General features: G+C 35.3%; 2 protein-coding genes across 2 annotated transcripts; both read right to left on the bottom strand.

The window, feature by feature from the left end:
• Positions 1 to 5,372: 5,372 nt before the first annotated feature.
• LOC132169681 (E3 ubiquitin ligase BIG BROTHER-related-like) lies at positions 5,373 to 6,083 on the bottom strand. The gene has a single exon (XM_059580676.1). It carries the CDS (start codon positions 6,081 to 6,083, stop codon positions 5,373 to 5,375), a length of 711 nt encoding a protein of 236 aa, XP_059436659.1.
• Positions 6,084 to 9,048: 2,965 nt separating this feature from the next.
• Positions 9,049 to 9,959, bottom strand: LOC132171371 (germin-like protein subfamily 1 member 13). The gene is made up of 2 exons (XM_059582667.1): positions 9,802 to 9,959; positions 9,049 to 9,706 (listed from the first exon to the last, which is right to left on the bottom strand). The coding sequence occupies exons 1-2, from the start codon at positions 9,926 to 9,928 to the stop codon at positions 9,171 to 9,173; spliced, it is 663 nt and encodes a 220-aa protein (XP_059438650.1). The 5' UTR covers positions 9,929 to 9,959; the 3' UTR covers positions 9,049 to 9,170.
• Positions 9,960 to 18,050: the final 8,091 nt, after the last annotated feature.

Genomic DNA, 18,050 nt, shown 5'->3' with positions numbered 1-18,050 from the left:
TAATGGTGGTGTCTTACATAATTTTGATGTTGTGATATTGTGGATTTGGTGTTGCAGAAAAATATCTTGAGCGAAATGGCCATTAGGAATCCTGGTTTAATTGCTTTATTTGATGTGGATGGGACCCTTACTGCTCCAAGAAAGGTACCGATTTTCTTCTTTGATTCATTTTGCTTGCTAATTTTGTTCCATTGTATTGTTTATATTATTATGGTCACAGCAGCATAGGATATATGTAAGCAAGTTGTTATTTCTTAGATTTATTGCATGGAAGTAACATTTCCATGTATCCGCTTGAAATTGTCTTTGATGCAACTTTTTCCACTCAAATGCTAGGTGGTCACTCCAATGCTGTTAGAATTCATGCGGGAACTTCGAAAGGTAATTGCTTAGCTATAAGAGCTAGGAACCCAAAATCTGTTTGATTATTCCATTTGTTTCAACATGATCTAAAAATATACTTTGGTTATTAGCTTTCAAATGTATTTTTCATGTGAATATTCGTCATGAACCTTGACAATCAAGCATTATGTTTTCTATGGATTATAAATGAGTTTCAAGTCTAACCTTTATAAGCATTATCTGATTGGTTTTCAATAGTTCTCAAAATCAGGGCCAAATGCAGTTGTCTACTTCACAATTTTTCATATGTACATGACTATACTATTAAGTGTCTATTTTCTCTTTGCAGTTATTGATGACTACGATTATGTATTTTCTCAGAATGGTCTTGTGGCTCATAAAGCATCTTATTAGTTGTTCTTCTGCGAGCCTATAGTAATAATGGATAGTGAGAATGGCTATGGGTGTAGGTTATAGAGTTGTATGGTAGACTAAAACTTTGTACAAAACATTTTCTAGCATACTATATTTATCAATTCCTTGTCCTGATGGATTGAAAATGTGCAGGAATTTATCAGTTTTACACTCCATTATATTGCTGACTTGGATATCCCTATAAAAAGGTTAGTGTTATGAAAGCCTAAATATGTTTGTGTATGTATTTTAAGCTTGGTAAGATTTCCTTTTTATAAATGTTTTTAGGGGAACATTTATAGAGTTTCGAAATTTCCAGCCTTAAATTCATGAGTAAATCCTGCACTTGGCTGCACTAGCTATCAATATTCTGTCAAAATTCCAGCAAACTGAATGCCAAGGAAATGCTAATATTCTCCTCTCAATCTTCATATTTTTCCACAGCCAAAATCCATATTTATTAATTTTTGCCTAGACCAAGGAAATGCTAAGCAACTGAAAGTTAGTTCATTCGGCTACAATTTCTTTTACGCATACAGGGCAGCTGTGGGAGAATTGCCTAACCCAAAACACTTAGCTTAGGTTATTGGAATAAAAACGTATTACCTAAACAGAATGAGACAACCATAATCTATGGTTAACTCTCCATATTCTTTTTATTGTCTTTTCTCAAGTAAGCTACCGAATTGAACAAGGATGAAAGTTGGAAAAGATATCCTTACCGCCAAACATGCACGTCATTTTTCAGTTTAATGGATCTCTTAAACCAGCATATAATGATTATAAAATAGAGCCCAAAATGGATTCTAAGGCAGCCAAGATAAATCTAAGTTCCACGAATATATGAATTTGTTTCCTGATTCTGCGATCGATCGCACTTGGAGTGCGATCGATCGCAGTACCAGTGGGTTTTCAAGTAGGTTTTTTATATTTTGCGATCAATTGCAAAATATAAAAAACCTACTGGTACTGCGATCGATCGCACACGATTGTGCGATTGATCGCAGATTTTTTTATTTTTTATTTTTAGGACCATTAGGGTCCACTTTGTGGACGCTAATGGTAACTATCAGCGTCCACTTTAATTTGGACGTTGATAATTATTATTATTATTATTTTCTAGGACCATTAGGGTCCACTTTGTGGATGCTAATGGTTAACTATCAGCGTCCACTTTGGTTTGGACGCTGATAGTTAATTTTTTTAAAATTTTTTTTAGGACCATTAGGGTCTACTTTGTGGACGCTAATGGTTAACTATCAGCGTCCACTTTGGTTTGGACGCTGATAGTTATTTTTTTAAAAAAAAATTTTTATGACCATTAGGGTCCACTTTGTGGACGCTAATGGTTAACTATCAGCGTCCACTTTTAGTGGACGCTAATGGTTGACTATTAGGGTCAACTATGGGTTTCGTTTACATCATCTTTAGGGTCAAAATATTTCGACTTTTAGGGTCGATAAAGTGGACGCTAAAAGTGATCATTAGGGTCGACTTTAAGTGGATCCTGAAAATCACGCATTTGATCATTAGGGTCAGACTATTAGCGTCGGCACCTTTAGGGTCGAAAAGTCGACGTTGTTGTCAACAGCGTCCACTTTAGGACTTTTAGGGTCGACTCCAAGTCGCCCCTAAAGCCCTAAATTCTTGTAGTGATTATGGGTGTCTTGTCAGCATCCGCTTTCAAAACAAGATCCAATTTCAATTATATTTACATTATTTATGGAGAAATGTTATAGGTTAATAAGTTCTTCATATTTGACATATATTTTCCTACCAATTCAATAGATCAATTATTAGATTTGTGGTGTCCACCATTAACTTATATGGAGTCCACATAAGACTACAAATCTAATGGTTGATTTGTAAGATGATATAAAAGAGAAAAAAAATATATATATATGGCCCCCCAAACTATTAACCAGTTGTAAGTTGGCCTCCCAATGTTTAAAATGTAATAAAGTAGCCTCATGAAGTTTCAACAAATGTCAAATTGGCCACTCTGTTAGTCAGCACCGTCAAATTGGATGAAAAATGCAATACGACATCGTCTTTTGAGGTTAAGTTACTAAAATGCCTTTTTGGAAAGAAAAATAAAAATCAATTTAAAAAAGCCCCCAAAAACGACGTCGCTTGGCTTGAGAAAATTAATAAAAAAACAAATTTAGAAGGGGTGGTTTAGGGGGTGGCTTGCGTACCCTCGTAAGCCACGTGGCGAAACCACCCTGAGCTTCTGGGGGGGGAGGGGCTTTTAATTAATTAATTAATTTTTTTTTTTTCAACCCAAACGACGTCGTTTTGGGGAGCCTTTTTTAAATTGGTTTTTTTTTTCCTAAAAAGGCATTTTAGTAACTTAACTTCAAAAAATGACGTCGTATTGCATTTTTCATCCAATTTGACGGTGCTGACTAACGGAGTGGCCAATTTGACATTTTTTGGAACTTCGTGAGGCTACTTTATTACATTTTGAACATTGGGAGGCCAACTTGCAACTGGCTGATTGTTTGGAGGGCCATTTTATATTTTTTCCTATAAAAGAAATATGATCAAAATATTGACACCAATCATTAACAAGGCTAGGCAAGTTGGATGGTTTTCCAAAGGATATGAGTAATGACAATAGAACCATACTAAGAGAATTTTACTCTGAAAGATATGAAGATATAATATAATTGGATTCGACACCTATAAATTAACCAACCCATATCTCAAAAGTAAAAATTGAGTTCATGGCTTGGTAATTCTGATTAAGGTCACCTTCACCTTTCCACAGAAAATGAGAAACAGCAAGAGAGATCAGCATGAAAGCAAAACAGAAGCTAGAGAGCAAGAAGAATAATGTTGGTGACAATTAGGTATAAATTGTAAGATGGGCAACCAAAATTCCCAAATAATTTGCTTTGAACAACAAAACAGCAGAGTATGACATTACTAGATAAGAATATATATACTAATCCTAAGTTAAGATGCAGCCCAAAATTGTTCACATGCTCCAGCCGAGTTCATAGTATTAACTACTAAAATTTTGGACAGCAACTGTTGTAGTACTGCAACTTACTGAAGACACTAGTATGTCCTCACCAAACAAAGATACATAAAGTACATTGTATTATTCAAAGACAATCATTAATAAGACTCAGAGAAAGGTACACTTTACCCCCCCAAAGTGTAGGGCGATTTTTAATTTAACCTCCAATATTTCAATTTTTACAATGCATTCCCCCAAACTTTCAATTTTTTGCAATTCGACCAATTTTATCCCAAAATGACTATATTGCCCCTAATTTATATATATATTGGGGTGTAAAAATGGTCAGATAGCCAGCCACCCCGAATTTTTTTTTTTAATTTTTTATAAAAAATAAAAAAATAGGGGCAATATAGGAATTTTTGGATAAAATTGGTCGAATTGCAAAAATTTGGAAGTGTAGGAGAGTGCATTGCAAAAATTAAAATATTAAAGGTCGAATTGAAAATTACCTCAAACTTTAGATGGGCAAATTGTAATTTTCCCTAAACTCGACAACAAATTACAACAAACACAAAAACTTGAATTTTGGTTCTTTTTTGTTTTCAGCTTGTTTTGCCACATTCAAATCCCAATGATGCCTTACTCTAATACCCTTATTCTGGGAGAGTTATCCCATGTACAGGGGTTTTAAACTCAATACTGTTTTTTTTTTCTTCTTATTATTATTATTGTTATTATTATTATTTTTTTTTTTTTTTTATTGCAAGAAACTCTTCCAAGGTAGTGTCACTTTGTATACCCCATTTTCTTCAGTAAACCTCGGACTCGTGTAAAGCGCTCTCTCCACACGAATTGAGTAATATTCCGGCTTCGTCAACGGGTTGGCCCCAAGAAATTGTTTGCACTCAAGGGGATTCGAACTTTAGACCCCATAGAATGCCACCAAGACCAAGGCCCTTGCCACTTGAGTTTAGTTTTTTAAACTCATTACTCTCATTGATAATCAAATATTATTTTGGCAGCTACTCAGAAGTTACTTGTCACAAACACTCATTCCAATTCAACTATTAACCCTTAAACCTATCTAATACAAATTTTATCTCTATCATCTTGCATCTTAGTTGGCTTTATCCTGGGCCTTCGATTCTCTTTTTTTGGAGGGGGTAATGCTCTTCTTGTGATTTTAGCCAATACTCCATCTCTTTTTCCCTCTTGGAATTTTTCTAATATCGTTTTTGATCTTATATTAGGTTTGTCCTTTTTGCAAAGTTGGAATGCTTTGAAAGTGCCTCGTAATATAAATTTCCGTGCACATATTCTTACTAAGTACGTAGGCCGCTTTCCATCTTGTTTTTGGAAGCATTCTAAAAAAATCTCACATTTTTTCTTCCATCCTAATCAAAAATAGAAAAGTCCTCCCCATTAACCCTTTTTCCCTATTCAATTAAAAAAATAAATGTTATATATCCAAATAACAACAAACACTAAACTTGAATTTTTTGGAGAACTGTACAATTTTATTAGGTTGCTCCAGTAATTTGGAATCCAACATGAAGAAGCCAAAAATTGAATAATAAGTCATAATTCGTATAAAAAATAAATTGAAAATGAAACCCCAAATAAGAAATTAAAATCCTTGCCCATCTCAATGGACAGGGGGCAATGGGTAGCGGCAGAGGGGACAGAGGCGACTCATCTTCAGCCACTTGACAATGCAACCTCCGTGATAGACATGGGAGCACGGCAGCCGAGTGAGCTCCAGCCCACCCTCAAATTCCTCCGTGCAAATTATGCACTCTCCGATCCACCCCAACCTATCTTCAAAGGTTACCTTCTCCAATCGCTCGATTGCAGATCGAGCGGCCGGGATGGGTCTGCCCACATCGACCGCCATAGACTCCCTCAAAAGTATATCCATAACCTCCTCGGACTCATCATCATCATCATCAACCTCCTCAGAAACGACCGTCATGTGTTCAAGGGCTACCACGATCGGCGCACTTCCCGTCCCGCCGGCGGCCGCCACTGAGATATCTCGCAATACGGCTTGGCGGTGTTCTGCGGGGGCACCCACTTCCAAAAGCACTGACAACATGCGAGCTCCACCATCACGCAACAGAACCGCGTGTTTTGGGACCCAGAAGGTTCTCAATCGGGTGGGAGATCGCGTTGGCACGATGGACACCGGATGGTCGTCATCGCCGATGAATTTCTCGATTCGTTGCCACTCGGTGACGCGAAATTCGATGGCAACCTCACCCGCCGCGTGTGGGTGCGCGCTGATGGGTGGGCTTGGGCGGCGCCCCTGCCACACTCTGAATCTGAAACCGTAGAAGGTGTTGCCGCTTGACGCCATGTTTGGGGAAAATAGACAACGTAAGCGCAACGCAGGAGGATTATGTGAGGAAATAAAAGTAGCCATAGGGGAAAATAGCTGGGCTTTATATATATATATATATATATATATATATATATATATATAGTTCTTGTCCAATTAGAAAAAGGAAAGGTATATTTCATTTTAATCGGATAAAATTATTAAAAATACAAATATTTTTCACATGTTCAAAAGTAGATATGAAATAAATTTCCATCCTATTTCTTTTTAGAGTACTGCTATTTATTTAGTAGGATCATTTATAATTATTATATAATTAAATTATATGGAAGTAAAAATTAATCTTTGAATATATTAATTCAAAAACTAATTTTTATTTGCACATCATTTAATTACTGACACATCTACTTTTGAACGGAACAGGATCCTCTCTGCTTCAAAGTGAAGGAACAAAAATACGCATCTACTATAACTGACTGGATATTCTTTGTTATGCAAATAGAGAAAAATATAGAAAATAAAATGCTCCTAAAGTATGTTACAATGTTACTTTCCTTAAGAAAATATTTGCCTCCACCAAAATTGGTATACAACAGGGGTTATAGCAAATTTTTCTCTAGGATACAATGGAGCCCAGGAACCTCTGTGCAGATTTTCTATTCCAATCAGAGACAAAAAGAAATAATTATTTTAAATTTCAAAAATCAGATAAGGATATAAAGAGAATTGTATATTATCAAAGATTAATCAATTATCTCTTAAAACAGATCAGATAATTTCAAATTTCGAAATTAAACTGCTGTTTTGAATTTCGAAAATAAACTGCTATTAAACTGCTGTAAACCGGTAATCCAATTGGTACTTAAATTTGCCTGTTAGATTAAATAATTATCCTTATTATTTAATCTCAATCGTTAGATCAACAGTCCAGTAGATCCAACCACTGGATCTACTTAAGAAGCATACTACGGTTTAGATCAAACCACTAGATCAAATGATCTTGACCGTCCAAAAATAAATGGTCATGATCAGATCGCTCCGATGCTTCGTGCCAAGTGCACCATCAAGGCGCCACTAGCGCCCTACAGCCCACACCAAGCGCGCGTGCGTCTAGTGCTTGGTACTATACTATGACATGTATTAGGGTGTACCCTAGCATAGTTCATTTAATAGCTTAAATTTGTTGGACTTTATAAATGCCAACAAAATCTTCACTCTTTTCAATGTGGGACAACTTTCATTCAATGCTCTTTAAAACCTTCCATTTAAAATATTCCCAAGACACAAAATAATATATATATATATATACACACACGTATTGAAAATATTTCAACATTCTTCAATTCAAATGAAATGGAGAGAATCCTAATTCCTCATGTTGTACTGTTGCTATGACAAATTATCTTATCCAACCCATTTTTTTAAAAAAATTGTAAAATTAGTCTTTATAATTTATTTAATTTATAATTAATTCCCTCTTATATCAAAATAAACTTAGATTTCCTAGGTATGGCAAAAGAACATTAGCTCATGTTTAGGGTTTAGACTGTGAATATGTGATAAAACCTGTTTCTTCTTCCTTTTTTTTTTTTAAGCAAAACATATTTCTTTTTCTTTTTTTGCTTTTTTTTCTGAGTAAATCCTATTTGTACATGCTTTGCAACGTAAGTCGCTTCTAACCATGTGTTTTGAAACATTCCCATAGAATCTTCTATTCTCTTTTTCATTCGGATCAAGAGTGGAAATGATCATCCCTTGTAACCTTTTCCCGCATTTGATTCGACAAAAAAAAAAAAGAAAAAAGAAGGGAAATGATCCTCCCTTGTAACCTTTTCCCGCATTTGATTCGGAAAAAAAAAAAAAAAAAAGTATAGAAATGCTTCCCTTTATGATAAAGTCCATTTGTATTATATATTTGAAAAGATACAAATATGGGCTAGTTTGGTAAAATTTTAAGAAGTATTTTTGAGTTTTGAAAATGGTAAAAATTGAAAATTAATTTGATGGAGGTCACATTTGAAAAAAGTTGAAAATTGGTTTGGTAAAATTTTGGAAGTATTTTGTTGAGAAATGTTTTTATAAAAATTTCAAAAAGTGTTGCAACACAGCGGCGACACCGAGCAACCCTAGCAATGGCACACGATTCAAAGAATAGCTCGTCCCCAAGTCTCGTTCTAAGTTAGTTCGAACACGCCACTATAGAAATTCTTGGTTTCGACATATATAACCCTATGCTCGCTCAAACTGCTTATGGTTCACTTCGAACACCGACTTAAAAATTACATCAAATGAAGGATCCGATTGTGTGCTTGGAGACCAAAGTTTTTCAAGTCTATAAAAGGCTTCTCCATGCACGTCCATAGACACACCTTTAGGCCATAGAGCTTTGTGCTAAGAAAGGTTTTATTGTTCCTAAAGCATTCATCTCTTAGAGAGATTTTTGTTGAACCACACAACCATGTTTTTCAGATAAAACCTTCAACCACCGGTGTTTCGGGATTGTAAGAGGAAGCTCGAAAGAAACAATTGTACCCAAAGGTTCTAGAGCTACTATATACGGTAAATTTTTGTTAGTACATCCTAATAATAATTGAATTCTTTTATATTGGATGAGTTTTGGGGTTTGACTGCTCTGAAATAGTTTTACTTTTGAAAAGTTCTTTTTTACAAAGGTTTTTACCTTGTCACCAAATGCTTGTGTTGATTATTTTATTGAGCTCATAAATATTTGGTAATTGATTGTGTGATGATTAAAGTTTTAAATTCCACGTTATTTTGTAAACATCTATTCAACTACCCTTCTAGGTGTTGATTGGAGTAATTGGGCTAATGTTCATGATTGATCTCATTTTTCTAGGGCATCCATGTACGATGTACCTTATAAACAAGCATTTTGGTAATTTAGTCCATTCATTTTGAGAGAGAGAGAGAGAGGCGGGGCATGGAGAGAGAGAGAGATATTATATTATACCTCAACTCTAGCTAGAAAGAGTTACATATATATGCAACCATTTATTTTATTATCGATCATTATGATGGAATGAGTTAAACATGGTTGAATGACAAAGGTCTCAGCCGTTTCATAAGTTTTTTCTAGTTGACCCATCAGAATGTTTTCTGAAGATATTCAATAATCTTCTGGTCAAGTTGGAAGGCCTTGGCGAGAACATCAGGGTTGATAGGAGGGTTGGATCCAAAAACAGCGTTTGCTATCGTGATAACACCAGCATTTTGGCTGCTTAGACCAGAAAAGGCTATAGCATTGGTGTGTCCCGTGTTGAATTGAAAGTGAATGAGACCAATTGGGAACACAAAGACATCTCCCTTGTTTAGAACTTTGGAGAAAAGACGATTTTCCGGGTTAGATGTGACAAAACCAACGTACAGAGAGCCCTCTAGGACAACTAGAATCTCAGTGCCACGGGGGTGAATGTGGGGAGGATTTTCTCCATATGGTGCAAAGTCAATGCGAGCCAACGATATGCCTAGAGTGTTAAGGCCTCGTATTTGGTCCACATTCACAGTAGTAACATTCGACCCAACTGGATTTTCTGTATTTCCAGGATTTTGAAGCCCTTCGAAGAAGAAATCGTTTGCCTCGGCAAGCTTAAAATCCTTGCAGAATTTCCCATTCACGAATACTGCAAGAAGTTAAGAAATCTTTGTTAGTATATATATGTCGAAAGCTTGATAAATAAATAAATAAATAACTAAATGCTAGTGTATATATATATACCGGCAGATTTGGGGTCATCAATTGCAACACAAATGTCCTGAAGTGGGCTGGGATCCTCGGCAGAGACAAGAGAGGATGTCAGTGACAAGAGAGCAACAATTGCAAGGAAATGGACTCCTTTCATCATATCTAAGCTGTGCTTAACTTCTGTTCTATAATGTTGCTTTGGTGATGGGTGAGAAACCTTCTATGGTAAACATTCTATTTATAGACAACAGCTGCTGAACTCGTCAATGGTTGTGTCAAAGTAAACACACGAAGTCTTCAGTGGTTATGGATTTAATAACACAAGTACGAAGTTCTTCAACAACTACTGCATAATGTTAACCTCGTTAGGTTTCTTCTTCTCATGTTCCTTTTTTTTTTTTTCTTCTTCTCACGCTTACCTCTAGAAATTCTTGACAAGTGCTGATTTTTTGATTGGGCCATGGCACTTTCAATATTGCCATAACATATTTGTGAAAGTGCTTTGGTCAATCAACAGAGGAAGCTCTCAAATCTAGATTGCTGAAGATGCAATAACATTTTCTTTTTTTATGAAAAACTTTCTTTTAAGAGAACGGAAGCATTCAACTTTCTTTTAATCTTTTCTTTTTCTTTTCACCTAATACAATATTTGTCTTTGAGTGCATCTTCCTTTCACGGAAGTTGATGTCTAAAGCTATGTTAGGTAAAAATTTATTGCGTTAAAGTGATTGGTCTCCCAATGGAAAACCACAAAAAAAATAAATTAAATAAATAACAACTTTGAAAAGTTCTAGCACTACAAAAAACTTAATTTTTATTGACTACCCATTAGTGATATGTTAAAGGCCTTAACACGTCACTAAAGTTTAGTAACATGTCAGTAGCGACATGTGTGACAGGTCAAAAATCAGGGTGTCACTACCGAGACTTTAGTGACGTGCCGAAAATTGACACATCATCAATTGGTAACGTGTCAATTTTCAACACGGCACATCACTATAGTAATATTCAACATAATAGAGTGACTTCTGCATTACAGTAAAAAATTATTGCTTTAGGGTGTGATAGGTCTCCCAATGGAGACTTTGAAAAGTTCAAGTCTCCTTGCATTACGGTAATAAAGCCTTGAGAAGGAGTCAATATTTCTTGCGCTACAACATTATCGCATGGACTAATGGAAGTAATAAAAAGACTTAATTGGTACATACACTAGTGGAAATTACTGTAATTTCCTTCCAATCCAATCAAAATATGTCCATTAAGTCCCTAAGAGATAGTTCAATCGGTTGTAGATCACGCCTCATAAAGCGGAGGTCACTAGTTCGAATCCTCCCTCCCCTTCCCTTTGTATGGACATGTCAAAAAAAAAAAATATGTCCATTAATTCCTTGTATCTAAGCAACTTTTCTTGTAAGAATTTGAAATTTAGAATGCTTGGATTACAACAAATATGTGGAGTAATTCTTATACATATATATCGTTTACGTGTTCTATCCAGAAATTGATTTGTTATTATTTTTTAATTTTTCTTTGGTTGAAAAATCGCACAGATAATATGTTTTTTCCTTTCTGTCATGCACCAAAATCTAATCAAGAAGCTATATATGATCATGGTATTCATGGGAACCTTGGTTCTCTCATGAGTCTCCACACTTGGATATATAAATCATTTTTTTTATTCTTTTCTTTTCGCTATCTTTTAGTTCTAATAAAGGGTGCAGATCGATATAAACCCCTTAAAATCAAGGTGATTACCAACGTGAGAAAGAAGAAGAGGAAAAAGGAAATTAAAAATAATAAAATAATAAAATAATAAAATAATAAAAAATAGAAAATAAAAAGATGAAAATGAGTTGTACCAAAAAGTTGAGAGTTGTTGATTTTTTTTTTTTAATTTTTTTTTTTTTTCTCTCTCTCTGGGGGAGACGAGAGTTGTCGAGGGCCTGTAGGTGACAGTGACTATTAATCCTAATTTTAGGTTGTAGTCTTGTATCTTATTGAAGCCAACATATCATCGATCCCCAAATCGGATGATTCTTTGATTCCTTATTTAACAAACAACCATAACTACTAAGTATACCCAACTAGACTTCTTCATTTGTTTCAGATTACATTTTTTGTACTTTTTCTTTTATATTTTACATAATTTCTATCTTTAATTTATTCTCGTCTTTTTCTTACTGTTTGTTTGATTATGAGATACTTTACACTAACCAGTCATTAGGCAAATTGTACCAAAGCTAGTTAGGGCAAATGAGCAGCTTTGAATTACATTTGCAGCTAGGGATTTTTGGGAATGCGTATGTTTTAAAATTTTAAGTGTTAAAGCATATTTTCAGACTAGCGATGGGCCACCTACAAAATAAGTTAGAAAGCTACTTGAAACTACCAGTCTCGAGGTTGTGGAGCCTTCAATACTTAAGTCAATAAAGACTTCTTTGAGGGAAGGCTAAATAGAGAATGTGGGAGAGGAGAGAACGATGTGCCTAGTAATAAGGACCATTGTCTTCATTTATAGGGCCTTTAATATGGTAAGTGGACATGGTAAAGCAACGGCCAAAGGTAAAGGGACCAACATGGAATGTGGCATATACTAATGATTTGTTGTCCCTCAATGGAATAATCCCTTGGATTCTTGCCACTTGGCAAGCTTGTAGTCCTCCAATTATTTTTATGTAGAGGTTACTTGAATAGGCTTAGGGTAATTATTTAGTGTATCACCAGTTTCCACCCCTTTCCCCCAGTACCCATTGTTAAGTGCTAAAATATTCATATTTTAGCCCTTAACTTATATTTGTTAAGTCCTTAATTTTGTTAGTTTGTGCTATTTTAGTTCTTTTATGTGTTTTCTATGTTTTTGTAGGCTTTTGGAAGAAAAGAAAGCAATTTTGGAAGTCTCGGGCTTAAAGGACAAAAATTGAGAAAAAGCTAAAAGATTTGAGTCAAGCAAAAGGTTCTGATAGTGCGATCGATCGCAGGGTTACTGCGCTCAAGCGCACTACTAGAGGGGTCCAAGCCAAGACAAGTGCAGCCTTACGCTCGTGCGCACAAGAAGCAGGCTCGGTCGCATTTGCGATCGAGTGCCCAACACAGGAGATCGATCGCAGTCTTGCGATCGATCACACACGAGCTGGGAACGAGCACACCCGTGCGTGAGGTACAGGCAACAGCGCCCTATTCCGAAAAGTCCTCTTTTTCCCTCCTTCAAAATCCTAGGCGAACTAAAACGCAAGAGCTACGATTTTTAGGGTTTCTAGAGTGTTCCTAAGGCCTATAAATAGACTCTTAAGCCTTTAGAATAGACACACAATTTGAAGGAGAAGAATTTGAACACTTCAAGTTCAAGTTTTCGGGTTTATTCTTTTCCTCTTTATTTTATTTTATGAAGATGTTTAACATCAAACTCATGTGTAACTAAACTACTTAGTAGGACTAGATTGAAGCCCTAATTATGTTTATTTAATATTTCAATATTGGCGCATTTGTGATAATCATATTGTGATGCTTAACTTGATTAATTCCTGTTTTACTGAATTCCTCATATGTGTGTGATTAGCCATTATATGCATGTGGTATGTATTAGTTAATTAAGTCAGTTTGGATGATCAAGTCATGGGCTTAATAGAGTGACAAAAGAATTCCTCACGGGTTCATGGGTTAATCAACATGAAAAACCGGGAGTATACACCCATGCCCTAAGTTCCGTGTGTTTGTCGATTTCTATAGATTTATGTTTTCTTAAAAAACAACTTAGTATACACCCATGCTAAATCCTTTAAGAAAGAAAAGAGTTAGAGTATACATTCATGCTTAATTCATTGCTTAGGGAAATCTATAGCATAAAGAGTATACACTCATACCCTTAGGTTGGCAAACATTAGGTATTCATAATATGATTAAAGTATTGGCATATTGTTATATTATTTGAGCATGATTAGTGGTGGATATCAAAGCCCTTTCTTAATCTTTTATCTTTATTTATTTTTATAATATCAATTGAGTGACAAAGTTGATATTTTAATCAATTCTAAACGAAATCAACAATCTCCGTGGGAACGATCTCATACTTGCTGCACTATACTACTGTTTTGATCTTGTGCACTTGCGAGTTAAAACATACCAATTATTATCTATTAATTTAGGTAGTATTTGGCACAACGCCCACCCCCGAGCTCATGTGCCAGTAGTTGTTCAATAGTGCATCATTAGCAACATGGGCCACCCAATGTTAGACTAGGTCCGACTACTAGTGAATGAACGATATGCGTATGATATCCAGGGCACTGATATAGTTTCCTACTTCGAAAAAGGGATAGCGCCAACCCTACCATAAATGGGTTAAAGGCTTGGATATACCATATAAAGGATAACTATGATTTACTATATATACCAATATAACATGATTTCTCTAGATCAAAATATCGGTAGTTGCTACTAGAATTATGGTCGTACTTCTTTAAAATAAATTACATTGCATAATAACGAAGACAATACATGGTATATTTGTGAAAACTCATGTTTATTATTCCAAGATATAAAGTGTCACTTATAGGCTTATTGTATACTCAACTAGTACTATTTGCTTATTAAGTCATGGACTTACACAGTTCTTTGCGATTTAATACGCTGCTTGTGTATATAGTAAGAAAGTTCGCTAAGGTGAAGACGCCAAGCGAATGTCTCGCATTTCCAAGTCTAGTTAATTACTTGGAATATTGTTGGAAGCTCTATGATGTGGTCTTTTTAGAACAAAATACATCAATAATAAATTGCCACTCGCAATAGTATGAATCCTTGTAGGATATGGGTATATTAAGAGTATCGAACCTCAAGGACTGCGTAGGAATTGTTATCAAGTTTTCAAGATCAAAAGTAACTTAAGAAAAGAGTTGCTGATTTGGTTTTCTAGACTAGAGTGCAAAAAATTAAATGCAAGAGAGAGAGAGAGAGAGAGTAGGGTATTGACTTCACCGCTATCCGTACATCGATGGTTAACCATATTTAATCAAATAAATTCATTCTATGCATGATAATAAAAAAGAAATTATCGTATTAAGGAACAAATTTAATCCATCTTCGGTTGGCATGTACCGTCCACCTAACCACTAAGATGCGGTACAACTCGTCTTCCGTAGGTATGGATTATATAATTCCTTAATAAGATACACACAATCAAAGGATTAGTATAACCCATCTTCGGTTAGCATAGACCATCTACCTAAATTACACTAAACTAGGGTGTAGTACGATCCTTCTTCCCTAGGTATGACATATTTAACCCACTTGATCATATGTCATTTAAACCCGTTGTATAATCATCATCCCCATAATCATAGAAAATAAGAATGATTTGAGTTCAATAAAAGTAAAAGACTTTTTAAGGCAAGATAAGAATTTCACCAATATTGATTTTGAAATTAAGAACAATTGCATTTAAACATGAAGAATAATATCAAAAAGTAGCAATCCTCTAGATTATAAAACCAACATGTATAAACTAAAAATCTCTAAATTAAGATACAATGAAACTATTGTGCTTGGATATGGGTAAACATCAATACCCCACAAGGGGTTTTAGCCGCTCATGACGTTGCTGAGATGGCCTCTTGCCATGATCTACTTCTCTTCAACTCTTCAAGCCTCCAATAAGTATTTACTGATTTTTTGCTCTAGGTAGCAGTGTGTTTTTCTTCAATGGTTAGAGGTCTATTTATAGGGAGTAGAAGAACCCTAAAAACCCTAGGAAAACCGTAGATCAGTCTCTCAGTCCAAGTGGGAGACTGAAAACCTACTCCAAGGTAGAAAAGGACTTCTCTCGAATTCTGGAAGCCGTGTGCGCTCAAGCCCAAGAGGAGTGCACTTGAGAGCATGTGTGCTTGAGCTTAGTGTTGTGGGCACTCGAGCGCAGATGCACTCGATCCCTTCTGCATGCGCGCTCGAACGCAGGTGCGCTCGAGCTTAGCTGAGGTGGGCTTGATCCCAGGTCTCCAAAATGCATCCAAAGTGTGCTTTTTGCCCAATTTTCAATGGAGTTTCTTGCATCTTTCATTAAAAACCTTGAAACATAAAAACAAAAAAAAAATCAAACAAATAACAACGCTAAGAAATTAACATATGCGAGTTTAAAGGGCTTGAATGTGCAATATTCAGCACTTATCACTCTGAGTTTGTAATTGATGGTACTTGTAGATAGTCATGATTATAGAAATCTCACACTATGTATTTTGCTTTCCACTTATTTTACTTTGTTACGTTTAATAGGTAATACCACCAATTAGTTACTAGTTAATTGGCCATGAGGTATTGTCAGTAACCTTTCCAAGATGAATTGAATTAATCGGTTCAAATTTTGGGGGTGTTATATGCATTTAGGAGTGAGACCTTTACTGCAATCAAAATTCTCGATGTGTTGAGTGATCACATGTAGCACTGTGGGAACATTAATATGAAGAAGGAATAAAATTCATTTATTTAAAGATGATTAGATTTTTCCCATGAAATAGATTTAATGGAATAATTATTCACAGTCTCTTGTCATTGCATTGATAAGAGTTACTAAAATATTTATGTACATGGTGAAATGAGATTTCACATGTACGAGAATAATTATGTGACTAAATTGGGTATTCAAGGATAAGATGTAGTGAATCTAAGAGTAATAGTTTATTATGACTTTATTTAAGGGAATAATTGATTAAATCAAAAATATAAACTAGAATGCAATTACAATTATTTAATAGAATCAATTGTAATTAAATAATAACTTGTGACAGGTCATAAGATGATAAATCTTACAAGCTTATTTGAAGCTAGTTTTTATTTTTCTCTTCGAGTCCCTTTTCAAGCTGATGTAATTGATAATGGTGACATGCTTTTATTTATTCATTTGGGTTGTATGTTTTATTTTTAAAATATAGGCTAGTGTCAGACACTAGTAGAACCGTGTAAGAGAGAATAAAATCCAGCCCATTCCATAGCTAAAAGAGCCGCATGAACTATGGATAAAACCCTAACCTTATGCATGTAGCTAAGTGACAAGGGGCTATCTCAAGCACATTCCCCTAACTATGTATGTAGCTAGGGTTTTATCTCTAACTCCTAACCACATTCCCCACTATTTGGAGACAAGTTTTATGCCTCTTCTCCAAGCAGTCTCAAGCGTACAAATAGACGTTTCTGTAAGGCATAAGATGCACTCAGTCATTCACTCTCTTGGTCATCTTCAATCATTGAGGGGAGCTCCAGAAATTCCCTAAACAGCTGTCTTCTTTAGAGAATAAAACAAAAATTGCCCATAGCCAAGGAGTGGCTGAAAATTCAAGGGGCTCTTTTCTTGTTTTAATTTTTTGTAGCATGATGAACCTATATTTTCTTGATGTGATCCATGGGATTACTTTATTGTGCGTATGATGTACAAGATCCCAACACGTGGGAGAAAGAAATTATGTCTTCGTACCCCTTTTATGCGAGATACTCTTTTCCCAATAAGATAGCATAGATTTCAATATGGTGTTAATTGAGTAATGATATAAGTAGGATTAGAGTCATCTCAAATGTGATGTGGCATTTAAAATCACCAACAGATCCAAATTCAATAATGATCATCTCAAATTCAATTGTGATTTTAAATGTCACATCGTATTTGGGATGACTTTAAGAAAACTCTAGTCCTACTAATATCATTACTCGTGTGAATTTCCTTGTAAGTTGCACTATTGATCACGAGAGTGTATAGTTTTCATGTGAAAAAGATCTGATCATAATAGTGATTTTGATTTGTTTTCTTTATAAAGATGATTGTGATCCGATACCCTAATTGCTTTCCATGTAGAGGTTGATTGAGTCGGTTGCACCTGTAATTTATATCCCCAACAATTTTGATTTTTGGTTAGACAATCCCCTATAGGACACTAGATATATTTCTAAATGTTGCTTGAAGGCACTACAAAAAAACCATTTTTTTATGACAGGCATTTTTTGACGTGTTCTAGTGTCCGACACGTCAGAAAATTTTTTTGACGGGTCGTTTCTAACGCGTGTCGATTGTCAGAAACATAAATGTTAGGAAAAAAAAAATTCCTGACGTGTGAGTGAGTAAAACGTCAGAATTTTCTGACGTTTTACCCACTCACACGTCAGGAATTTTTTCTGACGTTGCATTTATGCCACGTTAGAAAAATTCTGACGGTGCAGTTGGACACCTCAGCATAATTTCTGACGTGGCATTTCTGCCATGTCAGAAAATTAGGTCTTTTTTTTTTTTTTCCTGCTTTTTTCCTGCT

The sequence above is a fragment of the Corylus avellana genome, chromosome ca2 (assembly GCF_901000735.1).
Source record: "Corylus avellana chromosome ca2, CavTom2PMs-1.0".
NCBI lineage: Eukaryota > Viridiplantae > Streptophyta > Magnoliopsida > Fagales > Betulaceae > Corylus > Corylus avellana.
This window is presented reverse-complemented; position numbering and strand designations above follow the sequence as displayed.

What these genes read in the sequence shown, in the direction of transcription:
- LOC132169681 (XM_059580676.1), bottom strand. Translation starts at nt 6,083, where the DNA reads ATGGCGTCAAGCGGCAACACCTTCTACGGTTTCAGATTCAGAGTGTGG.
- LOC132171371 (XM_059582667.1), bottom strand. Translation starts at nt 9,928, where the DNA reads ATGATGAAAGGAGTCCATTTCCTTGCAATTGTTGCTCTCTTGTCACTG. An exon ending in TGATGACCCCAAATCTGCCG is followed by an intron (nt 9,707 to 9,801) that starts GTATATATATAT and finishes AACTTCTTGCAG; the next exon opens with TATTCGTGAATGGGAAATTC.